Source organism: Drosophila arizonae, chromosome 5 (genome assembly GCF_054131065.1).
Source record: "Drosophila arizonae isolate 15081-1271.41 chromosome 5, UAZ_ARI_1.0, whole genome shotgun sequence".
Lineage (NCBI taxonomy): Eukaryota > Metazoa > Arthropoda > Insecta > Diptera > Drosophilidae > Drosophila > Drosophila arizonae.
Window position 1 is genome coordinate 18,908,394 of NC_142925.1, and position 22,524 is coordinate 18,930,917.

At 36.2% G+C, this 22,524-nt stretch overlaps 2 protein-coding genes across 2 annotated transcripts; both read left to right on the forward strand.

Moving 5' to 3' along the window:
* The first annotated feature begins 1,708 nt into the window (after positions 1-1,708).
* LOC149268635 (uncharacterized) lies at positions 1,709-2,599 on the forward strand. The gene is made up of 2 exons (XM_089471235.1): positions 1,709-1,856; positions 1,914-2,599. Exons 1-2 carry the CDS (start codon positions 1,800-1,802, stop codon positions 2,169-2,171), a joined length of 315 nt encoding a protein of 104 aa, XP_089327361.1. The 5' UTR covers positions 1,709-1,799; the 3' UTR covers positions 2,172-2,599.
* Positions 2,600-6,463: 3,864 nt separating this feature from the next.
* Positions 6,464-22,221, forward strand: Drep3 (DNA fragmentation factor-related protein 3). Its single transcript, XM_089469620.1, has 3 exons — positions 6,464-7,391; positions 20,532-20,741; positions 20,819-22,221. Exons 1-3 carry the CDS (start codon positions 6,999-7,001, stop codon positions 21,041-21,043), a joined length of 828 nt encoding a protein of 275 aa, XP_089325746.1. The 5' UTR covers positions 6,464-6,998; the 3' UTR covers positions 21,044-22,221.
* Positions 22,222-22,524: the final 303 nt, after the last annotated feature.

Below are 22,524 nucleotides of genomic sequence, written 5' to 3' on the forward strand. Positions count from 1 at the left end.
GGTACAGCGAGAATGTGACATTTTAAAAGGGAAGCTTCAACTTTTCCACAGCTGCACTGTGGGACCAAATGTGAATTTACGCAAGTGAACTTTAATGCATTGTTATATGTTGTTAATTTTATATTGATATGCATAGAAAATTAAAAAAAAAAAAATAGTTAATATATATATTTATAGTAAATATTTTGATATTATTTATTATTATAGTTCTTATTATATAGCTATAGTTAAATTTCATGATTCGATATATTTTATTCTAAATTTTTAACTAAAATTAATAGAAATTGCGCCACCATGGTTGCTAGGGGTAACAGTAACGAGATTTTTAAATCAATTGTTATAATATTTACTTACTATTTAAATATATTCTTAAATGCATTAATCTTAAAATTACAAATAAATTTGTTCTGAGTCTCTTTGGTGTAAAATCGTATAACAAATTATTATTTTTTTTTTAACAGTTGATCTCCTTCTCGTTTGATAAAAAATATTACTAGAAAATTAAATTTAATAAATAAATAAATTAAAAATAATAATAATAATAATTAAATAAATAAATACAAGAGAAAAATAAAACTATATTAGCAAAAAGATATTTACTTATTAAAACAAAATTTATTTATATAAAATATATTTATAATAAATACAATTGTTAAATACCTTTTATTTCAATGTTAACTTTTGTGATTTATTTATTTATTTATGTTTATTATTTTTACGATTTTTTACTTTTTCATCATAGCAAATATTTGTATAAAAATTTATAAATAATTTTACTTTATTATTAAAAGAAAATTCTGCTACACTTTATAAGAAAACTCCCCTTGATTTTTCATCAGCAATTTTGATCATACTTATATTGAACAGCTTCCACTGTATATTTGATAGCAATTTGTTCGTGTCATTTCATAGATAAGCAAATATGTGATGCGAGTAGTGAGCAGAGCTTGCTGCATGCATGAACAAGTGAAGAAATCAGGGCTCAAATGGCAGAGCATCAGGCACAAATGTTAAGTGTCTGACAGCGTTGATAGCAGCAGCTGCTGCTACTGCTGCTGGCGAGGGGGCGTGGTCGAGCAAATCACATATCGAATATAAGTGTAGTACGGCGCATAATTTTCTACAATTTCTATTTTATGTTTGTGTGTGTGTGTTTTTTTTTTTTTTTAGCCAAAAAAGTAAAAAATAAAAAGCAAACGTGAAAAGAGCAGCTTGTTTATTTGTGGGCCTGCGGGTGACTGTAGGGCTGTATGTGGGTGGCTGTCTAAGTGTGTGTGTGTGTTTGCTTGTGTATTTGTATAGTTTTGTGTGAGTTTCGCATTGCACAGAAACAGCATGTTTTCTGTAATAGATGCCGCTGTGGGCATCTAATACGCCCCGTGGCACATATGCGCAGGCAACAATTGTGGCGGCAATATGACGCTGCGGTGGGCGGCTTAAGGGCGTTGTCATAATCATGCACTTGATGCCCCCAGCAGCACCAACAACCAACTACCAACAACGAACAGTCAACAGCCAACAGCCAGCAGCCAGCAGCAACAAGAGCATTAAGAACGACCGCTTAGATTGCCTCATTTGCTTGTGTATTTTTTTTGTATAAGCCAACACACACAGACACACACACACATGCACATGCATATCCGCGTGTGTGTATATGTGTATCCTTGGGCGCTTGTTTGCCTCGCTGATTTGTTTGCGCGACCAAAGTCATTAGCTGCTGCCGCAGAGTCCATACAGGAGCAAGCTGCCTAGACACAGCTGTCAGTAATGAAAATTTTTAGTGATAGCCCAACACAAATATGAAATTATACGTTTTACATATTTCCATGCTGGCGCTGGCGCTGGCCCTGTGCCAAGTAAGCCCACAGCCGTTGAGTTGATTTCACCTGTTCATCAATGGCCTTCCATTGCAGCTGCAGGTGATCGGCGCACAGGAGAGCTGCTTGGACCGTTGCCTGTTGAGCTGGCCAAATGAAGTGAGTAATGCGCATGAGGAGCTGGCACTGGAGCCGGAATCGACGAAGCTGGATCAGCAGCACACAAATACGAAACAACAACAACAACAACAACTAGACGAGTGCCGTCAAAATGTGAAACAATTCGATTGCACTTTGAAGTGCATGTTCGAGCACTTTCAACTGCCCTATCGATGTAGCAACAAGCGAACATAAAGCTGCATGCGCTCTATTTTGCAAATATGGGCTATACAAAGTCGAGCGTGGTTTTAATTGCTATGGACTGGGCTGCTGAATCAAATGATATTTCAATATTTAAATTGAGCCTCAACTAAGCTGCAACTAAAGCTAATCTAAGTTGCCTCAACTTTTCGCTGCTGGCAGAGCATTTTGTAGTCGACTTCAATTTCACCAAATTAACGCTTAACTTGACAATTAAGAAATATGGCATTATATCTCAATGCATTTAAGCTCAATGCAATCAAGAGACAGACAAAATAATAATTTGTGTGCGAATTTAAATAAATATTCAGCAATTAAATGAGTGGAAAAGCTGGCAAATTGAAATATGTAAATACCTGCGCATTTGCACAACTAATTAAATATGCGATTACGATTAAATTAAATTGCATGTTTAACTGCAAGCGAGAAGCGAAAAGGGAGCGAGCCAAATAACACAAACAAAACGCAAATAAAAGGCATGAAAGCGAAAGTGAAAAACTCGAGCCAACTGCGGGCGAGTTCCAAATAATGTTGAGTCGACCCGCATTCGCATGTGTGTGTGTGTGTGTGTGCGTGCATATATATTTCAATTTAATTAAAACATTTTCAATTTTATGTGTTTTTCGTTGGCATTTGCTTCTGCTTTTTTTTTTTTTTTTTTTTGAATTCATTCAATTGTAGCTAAATGCCAGAGCATCAACAGCGGCTGCCTCGCAAATATTTGGCATAGCTGAGGAACTGAATTCATGTTGGGATTTGAATATACTACGTATTCACAGGATGCGCACTCGATTTCGATTTGTTTGGCTCCCTCTGAATCTCTGTTTTTTTTTCCACTTTTTTTTGGCAAGCTCAAAAGTGCAACAAATCCACATGCGCCCGCTGAATGCCAAAGTTGAGGTCCAGCCTGGCAAGAGCCCAACAAAACAATAGTCGATGGAGCTGTTTACATTGATACACTGACAATTGAATACCCTTATAGGATGATCAATGTAGTGGGGAATAATATATAAATTTAATAAGAGGTTTAAAGTGATGGCAACTTTTTTTTATGAAAATATTCTTAAAAATCACATAACATATCTAGCTTACCATCCATTGGAGCTCCCTTAAAGCAAGCTATTTTTTATCGTCTATATCTATTATATCGTCTAATATTATTTAACTAATTATTGTGAGTCTTTTTCCTTATATGTTAAACTTCTATGTATTATATAGTAAATATATATCATTATTATTCCTGTACTGCCGTTTATTCTTCTAAATGTAAAACTAGATCAAGTTGCTGCAGCAGAAACCTTGTTTAATTAACTAAGAAAATTTTTACAAAAAAAAAAAAAAAAAAAAAAAAAAAAAAAACAAAAAGAAACCTATATACATATTTTATATTAAGCCGAGAATAGCAAAGGCCATAATATGTTATCAGAATATGTCTAGTAAAATTAATTTAGAATTCCTCTGATTGATTAAGAATGCTGTCTTCGTCAGCTTAATAAGACGTTGATGAGATAAATATGACAAGTAATTCGCTCTGCATATGCAATAGGGAACTCCCCAACTCTTATCTCGATTCCGTTACACACTTCCTGAATACCCTAACCGGCCAAGTCTAAGCAATTAATCATCGCCACATGCGTTGCATGTGACCTTTTGTTAGGGTATGCTATAGTTTGGGTTACAGCAGCTGCTATTGTTGTTGCAGTTGTTTTTGTTGTTGCTGCTGTTGGTGCTGGTGCTGCGTCTGCGATGACAAGTGAGTTAATTAATCTAACTGCCCAATGCCTGTCAAACTACAGACGCCGAAGGTCGTGCACCATAATTAAACATGACTGTTGTTGTCCTTGCCATTGCCGTCGCGCCTCTTTTCGCTCCCCCTGCTGTTGGTCCTGCTGCTGCTCCTGCTGCTGCTCCTGCTGCTGCTGCTTCTGCTAATGATGGCTATGTGGCCGTTACGCTTCCCACCTGGCTGCTCATACAGACGAGACGCATAAATTTCAATTTGTTATGCTCAGCTGCCGTCTCGACTCACCTTCATTTACATACCATATATGCATGTTCATTATACCTGGATGGACATGCAAAAATGTTCGCGCCACGTTCGAATGCACAATTAGCGAGCTGCCACATAAATTATTAGGCCGTTTGATTGTCGCAAGGAAATGAAAACGGAAATTATTACTCTCCCACACATGCACACGCGCACGCACACACATACACTCATGTGCACACATACCACATAAGCGAAATGTGCGAAATATGCGAAATACGTTAATGGCGGGGTCAGCGTATTTCGGAAAAAATGCAAAGCGCGTTGTGCGCTTTTAGCAGGCACTGTTTGTCAAGGGCATGCAGGTGCGGTAATTAGAGATGCTCCAATGATTTTGATGGATGTGTAATGAAAACTCTGCGAAAAGTGCAGCATTGGCGATTTTTATTGTATTTACGAGTATTATGAATTGTTTTGCAGTTTAGTCGATATAGCAAGCTCATAAAATTATTAGTTGTATAATCATGAAAAAAACTAAATTTTTTATTGAAATTCAAAATTCACTTTTGGTAAAAAAAAGTTATAGTTATTAAATTGATTATTAAATTGATTAAATTACAAGATAAAAGCATTAAATAAATTATCTCTATAAAAGTCATAGCAAAATTGTATTGGAAAAATAATCTTTTTTTTTGGTTTTTTAAATATTATACATTGACATAGACATAGTATATTACATAGATACATAATATTTACTAATATTACAATATATTGACATAAAATCAGAATTTAAAATATTTAATATGATTTGTGAATATATAAAGTTTGATTATTTGCAAGAATATGAATAATTTAATTTATTTGAATTTATTTTGTCGTATTTTTCAAATTTAAAAATTAAGAAAAGATAAAGCTTGAACCGTTTTTCAAATAGAACTTATTTGCATCTAAAAGCTAAATTCGCTGCCTCCTTGCTTCCTTATTTTTCTGTAAAATAGAAACACATTGAATAGTTTATGTCAATTCAAGCTTATTCTATGAGAAAATGAATTTGATCTAAAATCTAATTTCGTTCTCTCTTTTTCAATTTTTCTTGCCTTTTTCTGCAACATTTAACAGCCTTTGTATTGCATTTTATGCAGCACGAAATCTGCACAACACAAAAGTGATGATGGAATTAAATTAAAAACTTAGTTCCGCTGCGGCGTGATTCGCACGAGGGTCACGTAGGCATCTCGATTGTCAATCAGTTGGAAATCGCTGTAAGTTTTGTGCAATTTCCGGTGCTGCGTGCATTGCATTGGCAGAGAGACAATTAATGCATTCGCACTGCACGCTGCGGCGTATACGTAATATTTTAGTATTTTCGGCTTAAATGTTTAATATATGTGTGCAGAGTCGAGGCCTGCATATGTCAGCGTATAATTTTCAATGATAACAAAGTTCAATTTATGTAAAAGCGCTAAATGCAATTTACGCCCATGCATTTTAAGTTCGGCAATAAACCTATTAGCATGGCTGAAAGCGAGAGATGAAAGGGCTATAGTGTGAGACAGAGATATAGACAGAGTGCGTGTGAAACGGCGATAGCTATTGGCAGCATGTAAATGTCACACTCAGTTCAATCGACAGTTTTGGCCCATAAATTCGGTCCTTTGTCTGCGCACCTCTGTTGAACTTTCCCAAAGTGCCAACAATTTTAATAATGCGTTAAGAGTTGCGGTGCTTGCAAGGACCCTATTATGGCAAAGTGACATTTTTCGACTGCCTGTTTGAGAAATTTCTGCATTTTTATTATTCTTTTTTCCTCCTTTTCTCCAGCAGCAGCCGCATTCATAGGCCAGAGTTTTGCCTGCAAGCTGCCAACTTTATTTTTATTGCATTTATAAACTTTGCCCTTACACAGAGTGCAGCGAAAAGTTCAAAGCCCAAATTTATATATACTGCGTATAAGTTCAACAATTTACTCATTGCTTTGCCAACAAATTTTCAACTAAAAAGCAAAAAACAGCAGCAAATAAATAAGCTCTGCCCAGCTCTGAGCAGTGGCTGGCTAGACACACCTGGACACAGGTGTGTAGGCCTATGTGCCACTCAAATGTACACAGCTTTGTTTGTCTGGCCAGCCATAATCACGCCCAGTCTGTCGCTAACAGCCGGCTAACAGCCCATTAGCAGACCCATAACAGCGCTCGCTCTTCAAAGCTCACTGTTAGCTGTGCTTTTGCGTCTGCTCTTCGGCGTCTGTTTTGCTTTTTGGCATTTTGCCTTTGGCCTGTGCTTTTGCAATGACAGCAAACGCTGTGCAAAGACACGGAGCTGCTTCTTTAAATACAGCACGCACAGATGTCTGGCAATTTATTCCAAGTTCGGCCGGCTTTTGTTGCAATTGGTGGGTGCGGCTGCCACGGCATCTGCGACAACAAAGAATCGCGTAAACATTTAGGTGAAAACTTTCAGTTTAAAATGAAATTTTAAATAGTTTGAAAAAAAAAAATACAAAAAAATTAATAAAATTAAAATAGAATTTTTACACAATTTTAACTGAAATTCTCATAATTAAAAACAATAAATTGAAAGCATAAAATACTTTACTGCGAATTCCTCGTAAAATTTGCGAATTTTATTTGTCTGAAACACAAAGTGAAAAGAGAGGCGCATAAAAGTAGGCAACAAAATTTTACAAGTACTAAGCATTTCAATTAAGATTTAAATTTGCTTCGCTTGTCATAAATCTGTGGTCTGTCTGGTAGTCTGGGCCACATAAAAGCAAGCAGACAAAAGAAAACATCAACTTAAATAAAGAAAAACAAGGAATATACAGCAGAGAAAAAATGTCAGAAATTAATGCAGCAAAACAGGCAATTTCTGCAGTAAAAACAACAGATGAAATCGCTGAGGCGACGTCGGCTTATGCGGCCCCAACTCTGGGCCAGACCACATCAAGAACGACAACAACAACGGGAACACCACGACAAAGAACTTTGATGCGTGCTGCGGAAATGGATGCCGATACCGATGCTGAACCAGACGACATGGATGATGGAGTTGTTGTTGCTGCTGGTGCTGATGCAGCTGTTGCCGATGACGATGATGCGGATGATGCGGCAGACAGCATTACGTTGGAGCTGGCATTGTCGCCAAACACGCCCACACCGCCGCCCACACCGCCACCCATCACTGCCGACGAGGATCTGGCCGAGCTGGACAACAGCAAGCCTTTCAAGGTGGGTACTCCATTGCCTGGCCAAGGGCACTCACACAGCATTGCCCATTCATAAGTCAGCTCCAATTGTTAACTGGCCAGCAATTCGTTAAGTGATTACGGGCTCCATTGTTGCTGGCCTCCACTTCTTTTTTTTTTTTTTTTTTTTTGTCGAACAAAACTTTTGACGTTCAGGCACAAAGTGAAGTGGTCCAGCCAGCGAGGCGCACGGACCAAGGTGCAAGGAGCAAGCGACTGGCCACTCAAAAGGCTTTGGCTCTGGCTACGGCTTTCGGTTTCGCTTTCGCTTTGGCTATGGCTTCGAGAGCAGACGCTTGTTCTAGTTGTGGCTCTGTGCCGGTTCTGCGTGCCTTGCGCACCCTTCAGGCATATTTGACTTTCAAGGGCTGCAGCAGCCGGTCTATACCATGGCCCAAAAATTCCGTGTTGCCTCAAGGCACACGCGAAAAGGGGACAAATTTAATTATGCAAAAGCAAAAACAAAAAATGCAAGTCACAAAAAGAAATAGCGTGAACTTATTGAAATATTTAGAAAAAGCTTTATTTTATTTAAAGAATAAAATTCATAGCACATTAAACAAAAACTAATTAGCAACTTGAACTTTCAGCAAAACAAAATATAAATTTTAAAGTTATTTTTTTAAGCGAAAAGTTGAGTTTATTCATCAGAAGAAGCAAACTTTTTAAATTATGCACTTGACGTGTTTTGCTGCTTTTATAAAGCAATCAATAAATTTTATTTATTCAAATATATTTTAATGAGCAGGTGCTAAAACTTGAAAGAAATTGTTTTTCATTTTGCTATCGGGCAAATTGTTACTCATCAAACATTAAAAGTATTAAAAATTAAAATCAATTGTGAACAACAAAAAGAACAATTGTGATTGATATTGTATGAATACAATTGCAATTAATATATAAAAATTAGAGTAAAAAAATTATAGAGTAAAAAATTAAATTAATTTACTTAGAAACAGATTAATAATGATGTGAATTAATACAAAGGTAATGTCTGAAAAAAACTATATTTGAAAAAAATTTTAAACAATATATAATTATAATGATATAAACGATTATACAAAAAATTTAATTAATTTAATTTTATTTAATCAAATACCTTTCATTTAGTAAGTACTCAAGTTTAGTTTTTTATATTCAATCAACTTCTTTTAATTTGTTTATTTAATGAACTAATTTTTATTTATTAAGTACTAAAAACTTAATTTTTGATGATTGATCCTTTAAATAAAAAAAATAAAAAATAATAATAATTGAAAGTATTTAAAAATTTTTATACAATATATAAGTGAATGTTGAAACAAATAATAAAATAAAAATATCCATATAAAAAGTGCCATAAAAAATATTAGAATTTACAATAAAACGATATGAAATGTTTTAGAGATGATGTTCAAATGGTATAAATCAATACACAATTGTACAGCTTGCTTGATTGATTGACTGAGTGACATATAATGTATAGATAAAAGTTGAAGAGCTTGCATAAATATGTATATATACTCACATATATGAGAATCAAACAAAACCTGTTTACTTTATGCAAATCACAGCTGCGTGAATTGTTGATCTAATTTTATTTTTTGACAGGAATTGAAAATCGTTGCTAGATTTTTGGCAGTCCTCCGGCTGGATTTTAAACATATTCACATAAAATTATGATACACGAGAGACTTTCTATAGCTCCGGTTTCTGGCTTTGCTTATTACACGTTAACACGTTAGGTGAAATTTGGTATTCATAAATAATTGAGTGGGCGACCACAGAAATGGTGCCTGGCCAAAATACCGTTGCAAATTATACAGTAAATTGCTCAACACGCCATTAATCGACATTTTAGCATAGAGATGAATGTTAATGTTATCTTTGATCTCGGCACATTATCATATATTATAAATGCAGCGCCCATTATAAGGAGCCCAGTGCCTGGGTCCTATTAAATATGTTAAAAATTCAATTAGCTCTAGTTGAAACTTGCTCGGCATTAAATTTGTTTCGTTTTTGGCTCAAATAGAAGTTGAGTTCGTTTTAACAGTTTTTTAATTTGAGCGAACTTTTTAAAGTGTGCCTTAATGTGAAGCAGCGAAAAGTCAATGTTGTGGTGGGCTAACAATTGAAATTAATTAAAACTGTTCGACGAGCAACGGGCGAAGATGCTGCAGCATTTTAGCCCGAAATCACAATGTGGCTAGATAACGTTCGCAGTGCTTCGTATATCATTAGACGCTGGGCTGGGCAGGGCAGGGCGCGCTGAGGTCGGCGGTCGGCGGTCGGCGGGGCATCGTGTCTGGTGCGCGTTGGTGCCGATAACGATGCTGCTGCTGCTGCTGCTGCCACTTGGCCATGCGTCACCAGACACGGAACGAGCCACTTCAGCGCTTGAGTCGTCTGCCCTGCTGTCTGGCGTGGCCCCTAATCGATTTATTGTATTATGCTGTGAGCGTTAAAAAGCGCCATAACAAAATTAACTGACTCAAGGATCAGTGAAGGGAAAAACTTTATAACTGGCCCGGCCTACTGAGATGGGGCTTGTGGTTTCGCGCCAGGGCCCATTGAGTTGGCCAGACGCGAGCATTAATTGACAGTTTTGTAAGTCTCAAATGTTTTATTTGTGCGTTTATGTAGTCTACGTCATTTCTTTCCTTTTGGCAATTTGTCAGACGCAGGAAACGTGCGAAAAGTTTTGGCCGCCATTTCCTGTTGCTCGAGCGGGCCTCAAAGTTGGCTGGTCTCCATGTCGTATGCGCAATTTATGTGGCATACATCTAATTAATAAGCGTGCACGGCATGTTACATGAATTTGACAAGCAGCCACTGTTGGCCCCCGCCCTACGCCTGCCCTAATGTCTATCTGACAGCTTGTCTATCCTTACGGTTGACGTGAACCAATTATCAACAATTGTAATTAATTAAATAAGCTCCTTATGATGTTTGCCTTATGGGTTCGCCGTTGTCTCTGTGTGTGTATTGCAGGTACATTATGTGTATATGTTAAAAAAACATATGCCTTAACTTTACAGCTAAAAGAAAGATGAGTTGGGGTTCGTTTCTGGGATGTATGTTAGAAGAATTGAGGAGAGGGAGCATTAATAGAAAGAGAGAGAGAGAGAGAGAGAGAGAGAGAGAGGCGAAAAAATGGGGATATAGAGAGAAATGTCGTGGCTATTGTTTAAATATAAAATAAGGAATAGAGTGAAAGGATAATTGTAAAGGATAGCTAAGACCCATAATTCAGAACTCATATAGAGAAAGAGGGAGAGAGAGATAGAGTGATAGAGAAAGAGGGAGAGGGAGAGATAGAGAGAGAGAGGTAAAAAGAGGTAGGAATACAGAGTGATTATTTTAGAGGGAGGGAGAGAGAGAGAGGGACAGAAAATGATATTACTTCTGAAAGATGAAAAAGTCTTTCAGATTTATTGCAGTCAATATTTACATTATTTATATACTAAATACTAATTAATACTAAGTTAGATAAAGCCCTGGCTAACTCGAGCCAATATATTCTTAGTTAATATACAATTTAACAAAATAAAGTATAGTATATAGAATGTGACTTATCTCTAGGCATCTGTAGGCCTTATATTATGTATAGTATATACAGTCTTGCGATGAGCAAGTCCAAGTTGCAGCTTCTGTTCCTTTATCATTTCCGCTGAAGTATTTTCTGTGTCTGCTTTTCATTATTTTCATGGAGTTGACAGTTCTTCATGGCTTTCATTATAGCCAAAACATTCACTAAGATGCTAAAATCCCTGTGTAAATAAATATTATCTATATAAACTCACAATATATATTCATTTTCTATATAAATATGCTAATCTTTGCACAGACAGTTCGTCGTCATTTACCCTTCATCCGTCAAGTATTTGCTGCCTTTGTTTGTACTTTATATACAAAACTATATTTTTATACCCTGAACCCATTGAAAATGGGAAATCAGGGTATAATGGTTTTGTTGAAATGTATGTAACAGGCAGAAGGAGGCGTGGCAGACCCCACAAAGTATATATATTCTTGATCAGGGCGACGAGTTGAGTCGATTTGGCCCTGTCCGTCTGTCTGTCTGTCCGTCTGTCCGTCTGTCCGTCTGTCCGTCCGTCCGTCTGTCCGTCTGTCCGTATGTTTGAACGCGTCGATTTCCGAAGATATAAGAGCTAGAGACTTGATTTTTTTTTTAAAATGACCGTATATACAGCGCGGACGTCGAGTTTGCTTTTAAAATTCGAAAAATCATCCCGTCATGTTTTTATCGAGTAAAAACATTCAAGTTCAAATCAGATGTCTCTATAGCTAATTGTGAATGATTTTTCTTTTTTTAAATTTCTCAAATATTCAATATAATATGTAGATCATATGCTGAAAGTTTCATTAAATTCCGTTCAGTCAAAAATTAATAAAAAATAATCAAATATTTGGCCAATTAACAAACGCACGTGCAGCAGCTACAACAAAAACATTCGTTGAATCACATCAGCTGTTAGTTTCATTTAGTTTTGGTAGATGGCGCAGCAGCAGTGAATCTATTTGAGTTTTGCCAGCGCCACCAGCAGGAGTGGGGTGGCCTAGTGTGTTAGCTGGATGACGCTCGATCAAGAAGTCGCGGTTCGAATCCCGATCGATGCAACTGATGTTAATTTTTTTTAATTGTTTCAAAATATTTTTATATTTTATTAAATGAGTTTGGTATTTTATTTATATTTTTAAATACATCGAAATTGAAATTTCAGCCATACTAAATGAGCATTTTTATTTGTTGGGTTCAGGGTAGTATCTAGTCGAGCACTCTCGACTAGAATTTTCTTACTTGTTATAATTATGCTTGTTAAAATCAGTTAGCCTCAATGAGCCTGAGTACACGTTAAGGCAAGGCGAGGCAATTTGAAAATGCTTTGCTGCCAGCACAATCACAGTCTCTTAATAGCTCGTTATGTGGTCATAAAAAAGAAAGAAGCAAAGCAAAAACGAGAATGGAGCACACGGCAGGACATGCTGCTGCTGGCACAGACACCATGTGGGAGTAATCCGACGGCGACATGGAAAACGCATTTACTGTTTCGTTTTTTGTTTTGGTTAATGCTGTCTGAGAACAGTTCAGTTCCAGCTACTATGCAAAAGCAATGCCTCAAAAGGGAAGAGAGCCAAAACCAAAAAATTCCCATACAAATGCGATGACATTCAAATGGAGGGGGAGGCTGGGGGTTGGGTGGGAATGAATTAACTTACATGATACAAGTGCAACAACAACAGCGAAAAGAAGAGCATTGAGCATACAAACGGAAGCAGCAGCAATTACAACAATTAACTAGAGCCTGGGCCAGGTGGAAATGGGCGAACACGCTGCGTATACGCAACGTTGGGCATTCAAATAAATAAACGAGTTTAATTCATGAGCAAGCAAGCATGGAACTCAATGACGCCACTCCATGGAGCAATATGAGGCCGCAAGTACCCAGAGAAGACCAAGTGGGCGTGGCCGCACGACGCCTCCCCAGCCTGTTGACTATTTTCTAATAGTATGCGTGCCAATGCGGTAACAAAACATGTAAATTTCTCAATTTACATGTTGTTGTCCGACGACTGTAGAGTGCCTAATATCCTCGCAGTGGCAGTGAGTGAGCTATTTCAATAATTTGATGGAGCTACATGGTTACCATGGCATTTTGACGGCAATCGAGCGAAATTAGTGGCATTGACAGGAAACACGAGTCTGCACAATGGTAGCTCAAAGCAAAGCAAGTCAGAGAAACTTGAAATCAAACACAAGCGATTCATACCTCAATAGAGCAATGCACAGGTGGGGATTATTGTGACGTGGTGTGAGGTAAGAGTGTTCGTTGGAAAAGCAAATAAAGGTGTGTGAAGTCAAGTGCTGCGATATGAGAAGTATTCAAGTGCAGAGTATCTTTGAGATAAATTGAACCTTGAGTTTAAGAGGTAAGAAAAAAAGTTTCACAGTGTGGATATGTGGTTCGGTGTAGTTGGGTATGTCGAGTTGGCAGTTAATATAATTTAGCTCTTGCTACTGCTAGTAGATAATGTATAAAATGCAATGTTTTGGTTTGCTTTGTTACTCGAGAAATCGGAAATTGTGAATGAATTAATTAAATTAAAATAATTCATTTATTTTTATTAATATTATATTTTTGGAAAATGTATTCAAAGAGACAAGTCTTAAATTTATTAATTTGAAGTGTTTATTTTTAAATTTAATTTATTTTGTTAGTTTTAAAACGTGAATGAATTAATTATTATAATAATTTATATTATTGATTAAATATAATAATTTTTAATATCAAACTTTCGATTCATTCCTTGTATAGAATAATAAATTAATTTAAATTTTTTCTTAAACAAATTTTTATAATAATATAAATAATTTTTTAATAATTTATAGCAGTTTATTCTTTTACAACTTTAATTAATCCATTTTAATTTATTTAAAATTAAAATCTATTTATAAAGGCTTATTTAAAATTTCCGACTTCTGCAGTTTTTTCTTGCACAACTTTTGCTTCAATTATAACTCTTCAAAGTTTTTCTTAGCATCTTTTGCATTGACTTTGCCCATGGTGCGTGTGTGCTGGCATAGCTCTGTAGTTTGTGTTAATTTTGGGCTTAACAGCAGCTCAGTTGTATTCACAGTTGCCCAGATACTGGCGCACAGATGCAACTACGCATTCCTGATGAAGTCTGACAATGGCCTGCACACGTGTGCCTCGCCTTACTCCCGCCTTCGCATGGGGACAGGGCGCACGCGTGTCATTATAAATGCATGAGTGCATTGGCATCTGTCCATTGTCCTCGTCGCTGGCTCTACTGTTTGCTGCTTGCTATTTGCTGCTTGCTGGTTGATGTTGCCAGATCCGGGTCCAGGTACTTGCCTGGCACTTTCCGTAAATTTGCCGAACCAATATTGATGTGTGAACAAGGTGCAGGAGACAATGCGCTGCCGATGAGGGCACTTTTAGCTTGCTTTGTTACATGGCTTAAATATTTGTCAAAGCAGCTTACAAGTCAACTAGAATGATTGGCAGCAGTATCATAGCTGGCAACGAACAAGAGTCCTTAGAGCTGATGAGTGCTAGCTTATGTTAGTGGAGAGGACGAAAGTAATATAGGTCTGAAATTGTGAGTAAATCTCTTTTAATTTATTTATTATTAATATTTAATTTTTAGCAGATCTTTATCAAAGAGACTAGGACTTGGTCAGTTTGAAATTAATTTATTTTAAATTTTAATTTATCTATTTACATCTATATATACGCATATATTTAGTAAAACAATTTCATTAACAAATTATTTATGAAGCTGTCGAGTATTTCACTTTAGTATTTAACTAATGTCAATGCAAGAATCTATTAGCCTCAGACCGAAAATAGAAACCAAGACTAACACTTGAGCGAATAATCTAAAACATTGAAATTGATTAAGGGCACTTGACAACAAGGATTTTCCTGGCTGAAGCCAGGACAATCATTAAGAAAATTAAAGCTCGATGTCAAATCCAAAAGGTTAAAGTCAAGGCCGGGGTCAATGTGAAAATGTTAAGCAGGAGAACAGCAAAAAAGTGAATGGCAAGAAAATGTAAAGAAAACAAGTGCAAATAATGTGGTGTAGTTTGTTTTGGGCAGAGCTAGGGCAGAGCAGAGCTCTGAATACGCAGCAAAACAGAGTCAAGAATCGCATTTCACGCAAACAAAGCCACAGGCCATTGGCATATGCCAGCCAAAACAGTTAGAGCAGCCAGTCAGCCGGCCACCCATCCCAGCATCCAGGCCAGCCAGCTAGCCATCCAGTCTGCCAGCCAGTTGGCCGAGCAGCTAAAGTGGCAATCAGCAAGTCGGCAAGTCAGCGACGCAGCGAAGCTTGCTTTAAGAGTTTATGGCATTCAGTTAAAGCAAAAGCGAAAATCTTGTTATTTGCTAGAAGAGACCTGAATATGTCTTAGTACAAGCTAAAAGGTCATAAGGTGCGCAAACGTAATGCAAATCCATGTCTTGAAAGAGTTTTGAATGGGTTTCTATTAAATCAATTTGCATTCAATTTCTTTGCGCTTTTCATACAATTCACGATGATTCCAATGAAAAATTCTTGAGGCCAATAGGATTCTCTACGAGACCCAAAAGTGTGGCAATGTTTGAGATGATGTGATATCAAATAATAGCAAGAAAAGGAAAACCTGAAAGGAACCTAAACAAATATTTTCTATAAATTAATAAGAAAATCTTTCTTCCTAAAGAGATTTTTTTTGTTTTTCAAATTTTATAAAAGGTTCTGCGGGGCAGCAGAAAACTTTAACATAAAGAAAACATATTTTAAAGAGTTCTAGAAATTACTGTTACTGCTCAGTATTTTTGAGATGTACTCCTTAAGAGAATTAGGCTCTCTTGATTGCCTTCGAAAATTGCGTTTATTTTTGTTAATCTTCCTTGGGGAAAACTCCTGGATTGAACCTCGTGGGGCAACATGTTGAGCAGCACAATAAAAGTCAACTCAGTTCAGTTCAGCTCTGTTCAGGCTGTGCCAAATGTAAATATGAGTTTAATGGCCAGCACGCAGCCAAGTGGCCAGGGCCAGACCCACTGGCTGGGCCAAAAGCGAATCACTCAGTGGGCTGGCCCATAGAAATTCGCATAAAATGCCTGATAAATTTTCATTGTTGCTGCCAGAGGCAACATTGTCGGCGAGTTGATAGATTTGCGAGGCGCTATAATTGCTTTAGTCGATGTGACTGACGATCGACGCGTCGGTCGATTGATATGCTAAGTAGCTGGCGTAGGTGTGACTTATTGGCTTAATGGAGTGACAGCTTCATTGTCAACGCCAGGCAGACAATGTTCCCATCATATGTCATTCGACAATGATGATGATGATGATGATGATAATGTTGATGACGGTGCTAATGGGGGCGATGATGCTGATGGGCCCCAAGCATGAATTGATCAAGTGCTGTGTGCGGTGTTCATTTACCAGAGGAATACACAGACACACGCACACGCACACACAGACAGCTACATCCCAAATTGTGTACAACATGACGTATACTTAATATTAATAAGCGGGCGTTGCATAAAGCCAGCTTTATTTTAGGCTGCTCACCTTTTTGTTGTAAGCGCTTCCTTTGTCCACAATTTCCCTGTCTTTCCGTCCGTCTGTCCATCTGTCTGTCTATCTGTTTACTTGACCCATTCACTTAGCTTCAGTTTCGCTTTGACCGTCTCACAACAACAGCATTATGCTTTAAATATTAAGCAGTCCATCTGCGAGTGGGCCAACATCTTTTTTGGCCATGAAATATAACACGCTAGCTGAATACATGTCAGGCTAAAATTGTTGTTGTTGTTGCTCATCTTATTGTTGCGGTTTTTATTGTTATTGGCAAATAATAAATTGATTAGTTGCTCGCTTCTGGCTGTTGCTATACAAATACACGAAATTGTTATATACAAATATGACACATATATACATATATACTTACACCGTTGCATTGCCCTTTATATTTTCTGTAAAAAATTGTTGAAAGCTGTTGGCACTGATATTTATTTGGATTTATTCAACATTTTTTCCCTCCGTTTTTGGTCGGGTCAAGCTAATGCGGATGTTTCCAACACTGAGCATAACTTGACGCATTTTCTAGATTGAGGCCACAAATAGTCAAAGATTGGCCCTGTGACTTGTTGATCGTCATGGCGAAGGCAAGACGAAGCGGGAATTGAATTCGTTAAATTCAAAGGGCATATCTGTTGAGCTCATCGGAATCCTAGGATAAGAACTTCCTCATCTTTAAATTTTCCTTAGAGTATCAACGCGTGAATCACATTGCTCATCAGTTTTTCTTATCACCAAACGCGTTCCATTGCACAGTTTGGTGGTTGGTTTAACTTTCTAAGCATGCAAATCATGGAGAATTGCTCTTTTCATGCTGTGTTCATTTCTTGACGCCGGTCAAGTTGTTCTTCCATATTGCCCATGAAGTCTATTTGCAAGAATTTTTGCTTGCATCTTCAATAGGTTGCAATGATCCAATGCGATGGCAAATCTGGCCTTGAATCTTTAAATTCAAAGCCATAGTTATTATAGTTAGATTTACAAACACTATTTACAGAAATCTAACAAACTACATTTTTCAAAATTTTTTTTTGGCAGTCATAGAAAATAAAATTTTTAACGTAAATTACCTTAAATATCCGTCTCCAATATTTTCCGCCCCAAATTATGTCATTTGGAAACAGGCATTGTATTTTTGAGTGTTCGCTAGAAAATGTCGTGATTCTAGTGTTTCGCCATAAAGCAGGGAACGCAATGGCTATGGTGACCGCTAATGGCAATGTCACTTTACCACTAAGGCAGCACAAACCGGGCGTTTCACCAGCAAACTTCAATGCGCCACAATGCTAGCAAACAACGTCCATTGGACCAATGCAAACTAAACGATTCAAGCTGTAATCAATGGTGCAATCATATCGAAACGCTGCTCGATTCAAATCAATCCTTGAACCATTTCTTATTGCCATTTCACGGGCTGCCTCTCTTTGAGAAGCACGAATTAAGGCCCTTCTTCCCTGGGTACTAACGCGGAGCCTTTCTCGGGCGATTTCTCGCTCTTCGTCAGATAATTGACTCGCGCTATTCCGTTGCCTAATTGCATTATGGGTCCGCCGGGAAAGATTAGATCTTCTAGGACGCGGCATTTTTATTAATAGTAATACTGCCCTCGCACAAAACCATATAAAACAATCGAGAAATATAAATATAAATAATTTACACAAATTTATGTTTGAGACAAACAAATACCTGAACTTTCGAGATATTTAGCTTTTGTAAAAGTCCAAAAATACAATTTTTAATAATTAACTTTTTTTTTTAATTTCGAATTTTGAATTTTGAATTTTTTATTTATTTTTGATTGTTAGGTTTTAATCTTTTGATTTTTTTTTTAATTTTTGCAGATTTTTGATTTGAAATATTTATAAAGTTTAAAAGTCCGAAAATATAAAAAGCCAAAAATACACTTTTTAATAATTACCTTTTTTTTTTTTTAATTTCGAATTTTTAATTTTTTATTTATTTTTTGAACAGTCAGGTTTTAATCTTTTGATTTTTTGCAGATTTTTGATTTGAAATATTTTTCCTTTTGATTTGAAATTTTTTTTTTTTTTTTTTTTTTTTTTTTTTTTTTTTTTTTTTTTTTTTTGAATAGTCAGGTCTGCTCGAGGTCAGGAGACCGTAGACTGACTGACTACATTTGTTTATTTACTTCTACACTATTGTCAAAACTGTCACTGTTACCAAGCCTACTGGGTATAAAAAAAATTTGAACATTTGGGGAAAAAACCGCGTTTTTCAAGTATTCGGCAAATTTTTTCAGTATTTTTAAGACCCTATACTAAACTCGTTGCGGAGACAAATCCAACAAATCAAAAACCATGAAAATTGGTTCAGCCCAAATCAAGTTATAAGCGGTCATCACTTTTACACAACTTTCTTTTATATATATAGATATATATATATACAGCTTCCTTATCGCTGTCGTGCGCCTCGCTGGCTTTTCGTTGTTTTTGTTGGCAGCTTAACACAAGACGGAAATGTTCGAATGCTGCTGGCACATTTGAGAATTAAGGCAAAACATCGTTTTGTGAGTTTTCCTTCTTACGATTTTCCTTCCCTCCGGTTGGCCGTTGTTAGCTTCCTCACGCCTGTTTCCAATCAAACGCCGTGACATTTTCATAATAATTAAATGAGTGCCAGAAATTTTTGAATGAAAGTTGTTGACTTTTGTGTGCTCTCCCGTGAATACAATACAATATCCTCCCAGCGGGAGTTCTATTCATACCGAAACATTTAATAAAGACAAGCGCGAACCTAACGACAGTGTGAAAAAAGGTTAAAGATGCTTAAACACATTTAGTTAAGATTGCAGTCTTAGCAGCTTAAATGAAAACTTTGCGAAATAGGTGTTTAATTTGTGGCGAAGTGAATTATGGATTTTGGACAGCTGATAAAAGTTTTCCCCACAATTTGTAGTTACTTTTTAATCTGCTCGAATTATAAAGATTTTTTACAGAAATGTCTTGCAAAGAATTCAAATAAAAGAAAAAACAGAGAAAATATAGCTGAAAAGTTTCAGAAGGCTTTTATATATCGCCTTTTAGATTTATATACACATAGTTATTTATAAATGAAATATTATAAATTTATTAAAATAAAAGAAAAAAAAAATATATATATTGTAAGAGTTTAAAAGAAGACAAAATTTTGTGTTTATTTATTTTTATTATTAATTTAATTTTATCATTTATTTTGGCATTGTCGATAATAAAGCTGTCAAATTCATATAAGAACTAAAAAGATTTCAAAACATAAAAGTCTTTAAAATTGAGATATAATAATTAAAGAATAAAATTCCTAAAAAATAATAGTTTAAAGGAAGATAAGACTTTATTTATTTATTTATTTATTTTTTTATTATTTTCATTTATTTATTTATTTATTTTTGTTTGTCCATAAGTAAGCTGCAAACGTAATAAATAAGCATTTATTAAATTTTTACAACATTTTAACAAAGCTCCTCAAAATACATTTTGCCAACTAAAATTACATTTTCATATGATATAAAAATTTGTCATTAAATAACTTTAAAGAAATACAAATGCTGATGCCAGCTGATACAATTTTGCACTACGAGCCCGAACGTGACCTATGAAAATATCTTTAAAAATGTAAAACTTCTGCGAAACGCCCTTTCGATAAGCAAGTCAAGTACTTTTCTTAGAAATTATTCTGTTTACCGAAAATTTTCGTTATTTTTGATACATTTTTTGCTAGAAACACAGACTTTTAAAAGTCAGTTTCAAGTTATGCTAATATTTAACAAAAGAGCATAAAAAAAAAGAAACGTACCTATGCAATCTATGTGATATATACACAGATAGTAGGTAGGTAGTTTGCCTACATGAATAAGCAAAGCAGCTGAAATTGGATAAAGATCTGCAGTTGGGCAAAACTGAATTGAAAGGAGAGAGCTGAGATATTTGTGGGAAATATTGGACTTGTTACAGCCGACTCCCATGGCAATGAATACTAATTAATGCTCACACACACTCTCACGCTCTCACACACACAGGTCAAGGATATCACACGTAACATACGCAAGGCCGTCGTTGCCACAACATTGGCCGAGCTGCGCCTCAAGGTGGCCGCAAAGTTTCAAAGGGCTCAGCCGGCGATTCATTTGGATTGCGATGGCACCGAAATTGATGATGAGGAGTATTTTTCCACACTGGAGGCGAATGCGGAGTTGATTGCTGTATTTCCCGGCGAACAGTGGCGAGATGTAAGTTGTGGCTGTGGCTGTTGCTGTGCCTCTTAAACAGGCTTCACTGTACTGCACTCTCTTCTCTCCCTCAACAGCCTAGCGACTACAATGCAAACTTGCGTCGCCCTTCGCTGGATGCCCAGCGCCTACGCAAATTGGTGGGCAAGCTGCAGCAGAATCTGATCAACGATGCCGACCTGGACAAGTTGTCGAACATGGATCCCAATTCGCTGGCAGACATCACAGGACGCGAGCTGAAGGACAGCGACTACTGTGTTCAGAGCGAGGCAGCGCGCCTATCCACGGAGTTGTCCTGCTAAAGGACTTAATCAATTTGTTTGCACTTAGCCGTGTTCTTAGCATCTTTGTGTCCACTCGATTTGAAACACCTAGTAACACCTACCTAGTAAAATTCCTACACCTATGTATATGGGGGATATAGCACAGTGAACCGTCGCTTATGATAGATTTGTAAGGAGATTTGTAAGAGTTTTGTATGTCAAGCCGAGAGAGATTTCGGGTATTTTTGGAGCATGTTTTGATAGCACTTATTACGAGGGGGGCGACGATATGGGCAGTTGATCCGTAGCTTATAGGCATGTATAATATGTACTCTTTAGTTGTATAGCACTTTCGAACACACACCCACATCTACAATATATGTACGAGATAATAATATTTTTGGAAACTTACCTTTGCCACAGGTGTGAGTACGTACGATTAATTAAACTAGCCTGTTCCTAGACCAATATGCAACAGATATAGACCAAAGTGCAATCTAGTCAACCCTAACCAATTTACTTCAAATCAAGTGTAGTTGCTTCAAGCAATCGCAGCTGTGTGAGTATATAAGCATGTATGTATGTGTGTGTGTGTGTGTGAGTAAAATCTAAACAATAAACACGTGTGCCAGATCTCTATAGAAAATCTTAATAAATATTTATATATATTTGATGTCTGTGCAAACTTGGTGTATTTGTATTTTCAATATAGTATATACATATATATATCAAATTTGTCTGTAAATTTAGAACACAGCATTTCGGTTAATAGGGAGCAATTTGACATTTGAAATAAAAGAAAATTGCACGCAATTCAATTAAAATTAAAATTAAAGCCAAGCGCAAGCAGGTACAATGAAAAATGAAAAATTGAAGTGTGGAAATTGTTGATAATTTTAAATGTAAAAGCCAAAGATAAATATATGTTTTATAATACGTGTGTATGTGTATGTTTGTGTGTGTGTCTGTGTATGTTTTATTCACTGCACTTTGTTTAGCAATTAAGCATGAAAGGAATATCAAATGAAAAACCATTCAGAGACAAATGGAAATGCAATTTACGATTACAATGCAAACTATTTGCTTCGTTGTGCACATTTTACATCACAAAATCGATAGATTTGAAATTTTGGTGAAATTGGCAAATAAGATAAATGTACGAATACTTTTTGCGTTGTCTGTGAGTTTCACAATAAATTGAGATTAAATGTGTTAGACGCTGTGTGTTTTATTGGAGTCGAATGGGCTATATAATAAATTACCTGGCAGATAATTAAAAAAGTTGGAGCAGCTAAGTTTTAAAGTAAGTAAATTATTTTTCAATCATTTAAATTTATAGAGCTGTACATATATATTTATATTTATATTTTTGTAAAAATTTTTAAAGACAAGAAAATACTTCTATCTATTCTATTTATACCTTTTTTTTTTGTACACCACTTTTTAGCTTCCAGTTTTAAACTTGTTTTACATTTTCTATCTCAGCAGTAAAATTAGCAATTTAAAATCAGTTTAAGCTA

Excerpts from the sequence above, each read along its gene's own strand:
- Drep3 (XM_089469620.1), top strand. The coding sequence starts at position 6,999 with ATGTCAGAAATTAATGCAGCAAAACAGGCAATTTCTGCAGTAAAAACA. Across the intron at positions 7,392-20,531 it reads ACAACAGCAAGCCTTTCAAG|GTCAAGGATATCACACGTAA; the intron begins GTGGGTACTCCA and ends TCACACACACAG. Across the intron at positions 20,742-20,818 it reads CCGGCGAACAGTGGCGAGAT|CCTAGCGACTACAATGCAAA; the intron begins GTAAGTTGTGGC and ends CTCCCTCAACAG.
- LOC149268635 (XM_089471235.1), top strand. The coding sequence starts at position 1,800 with ATGAAATTATACGTTTTACATATTTCCATGCTGGCGCTGGCGCTGGCC. Across the intron at positions 1,857-1,913 it reads TGGCGCTGGCCCTGTGCCAA|CTGCAGGTGATCGGCGCACA; the intron begins GTAAGCCCACAG and ends CTTCCATTGCAG.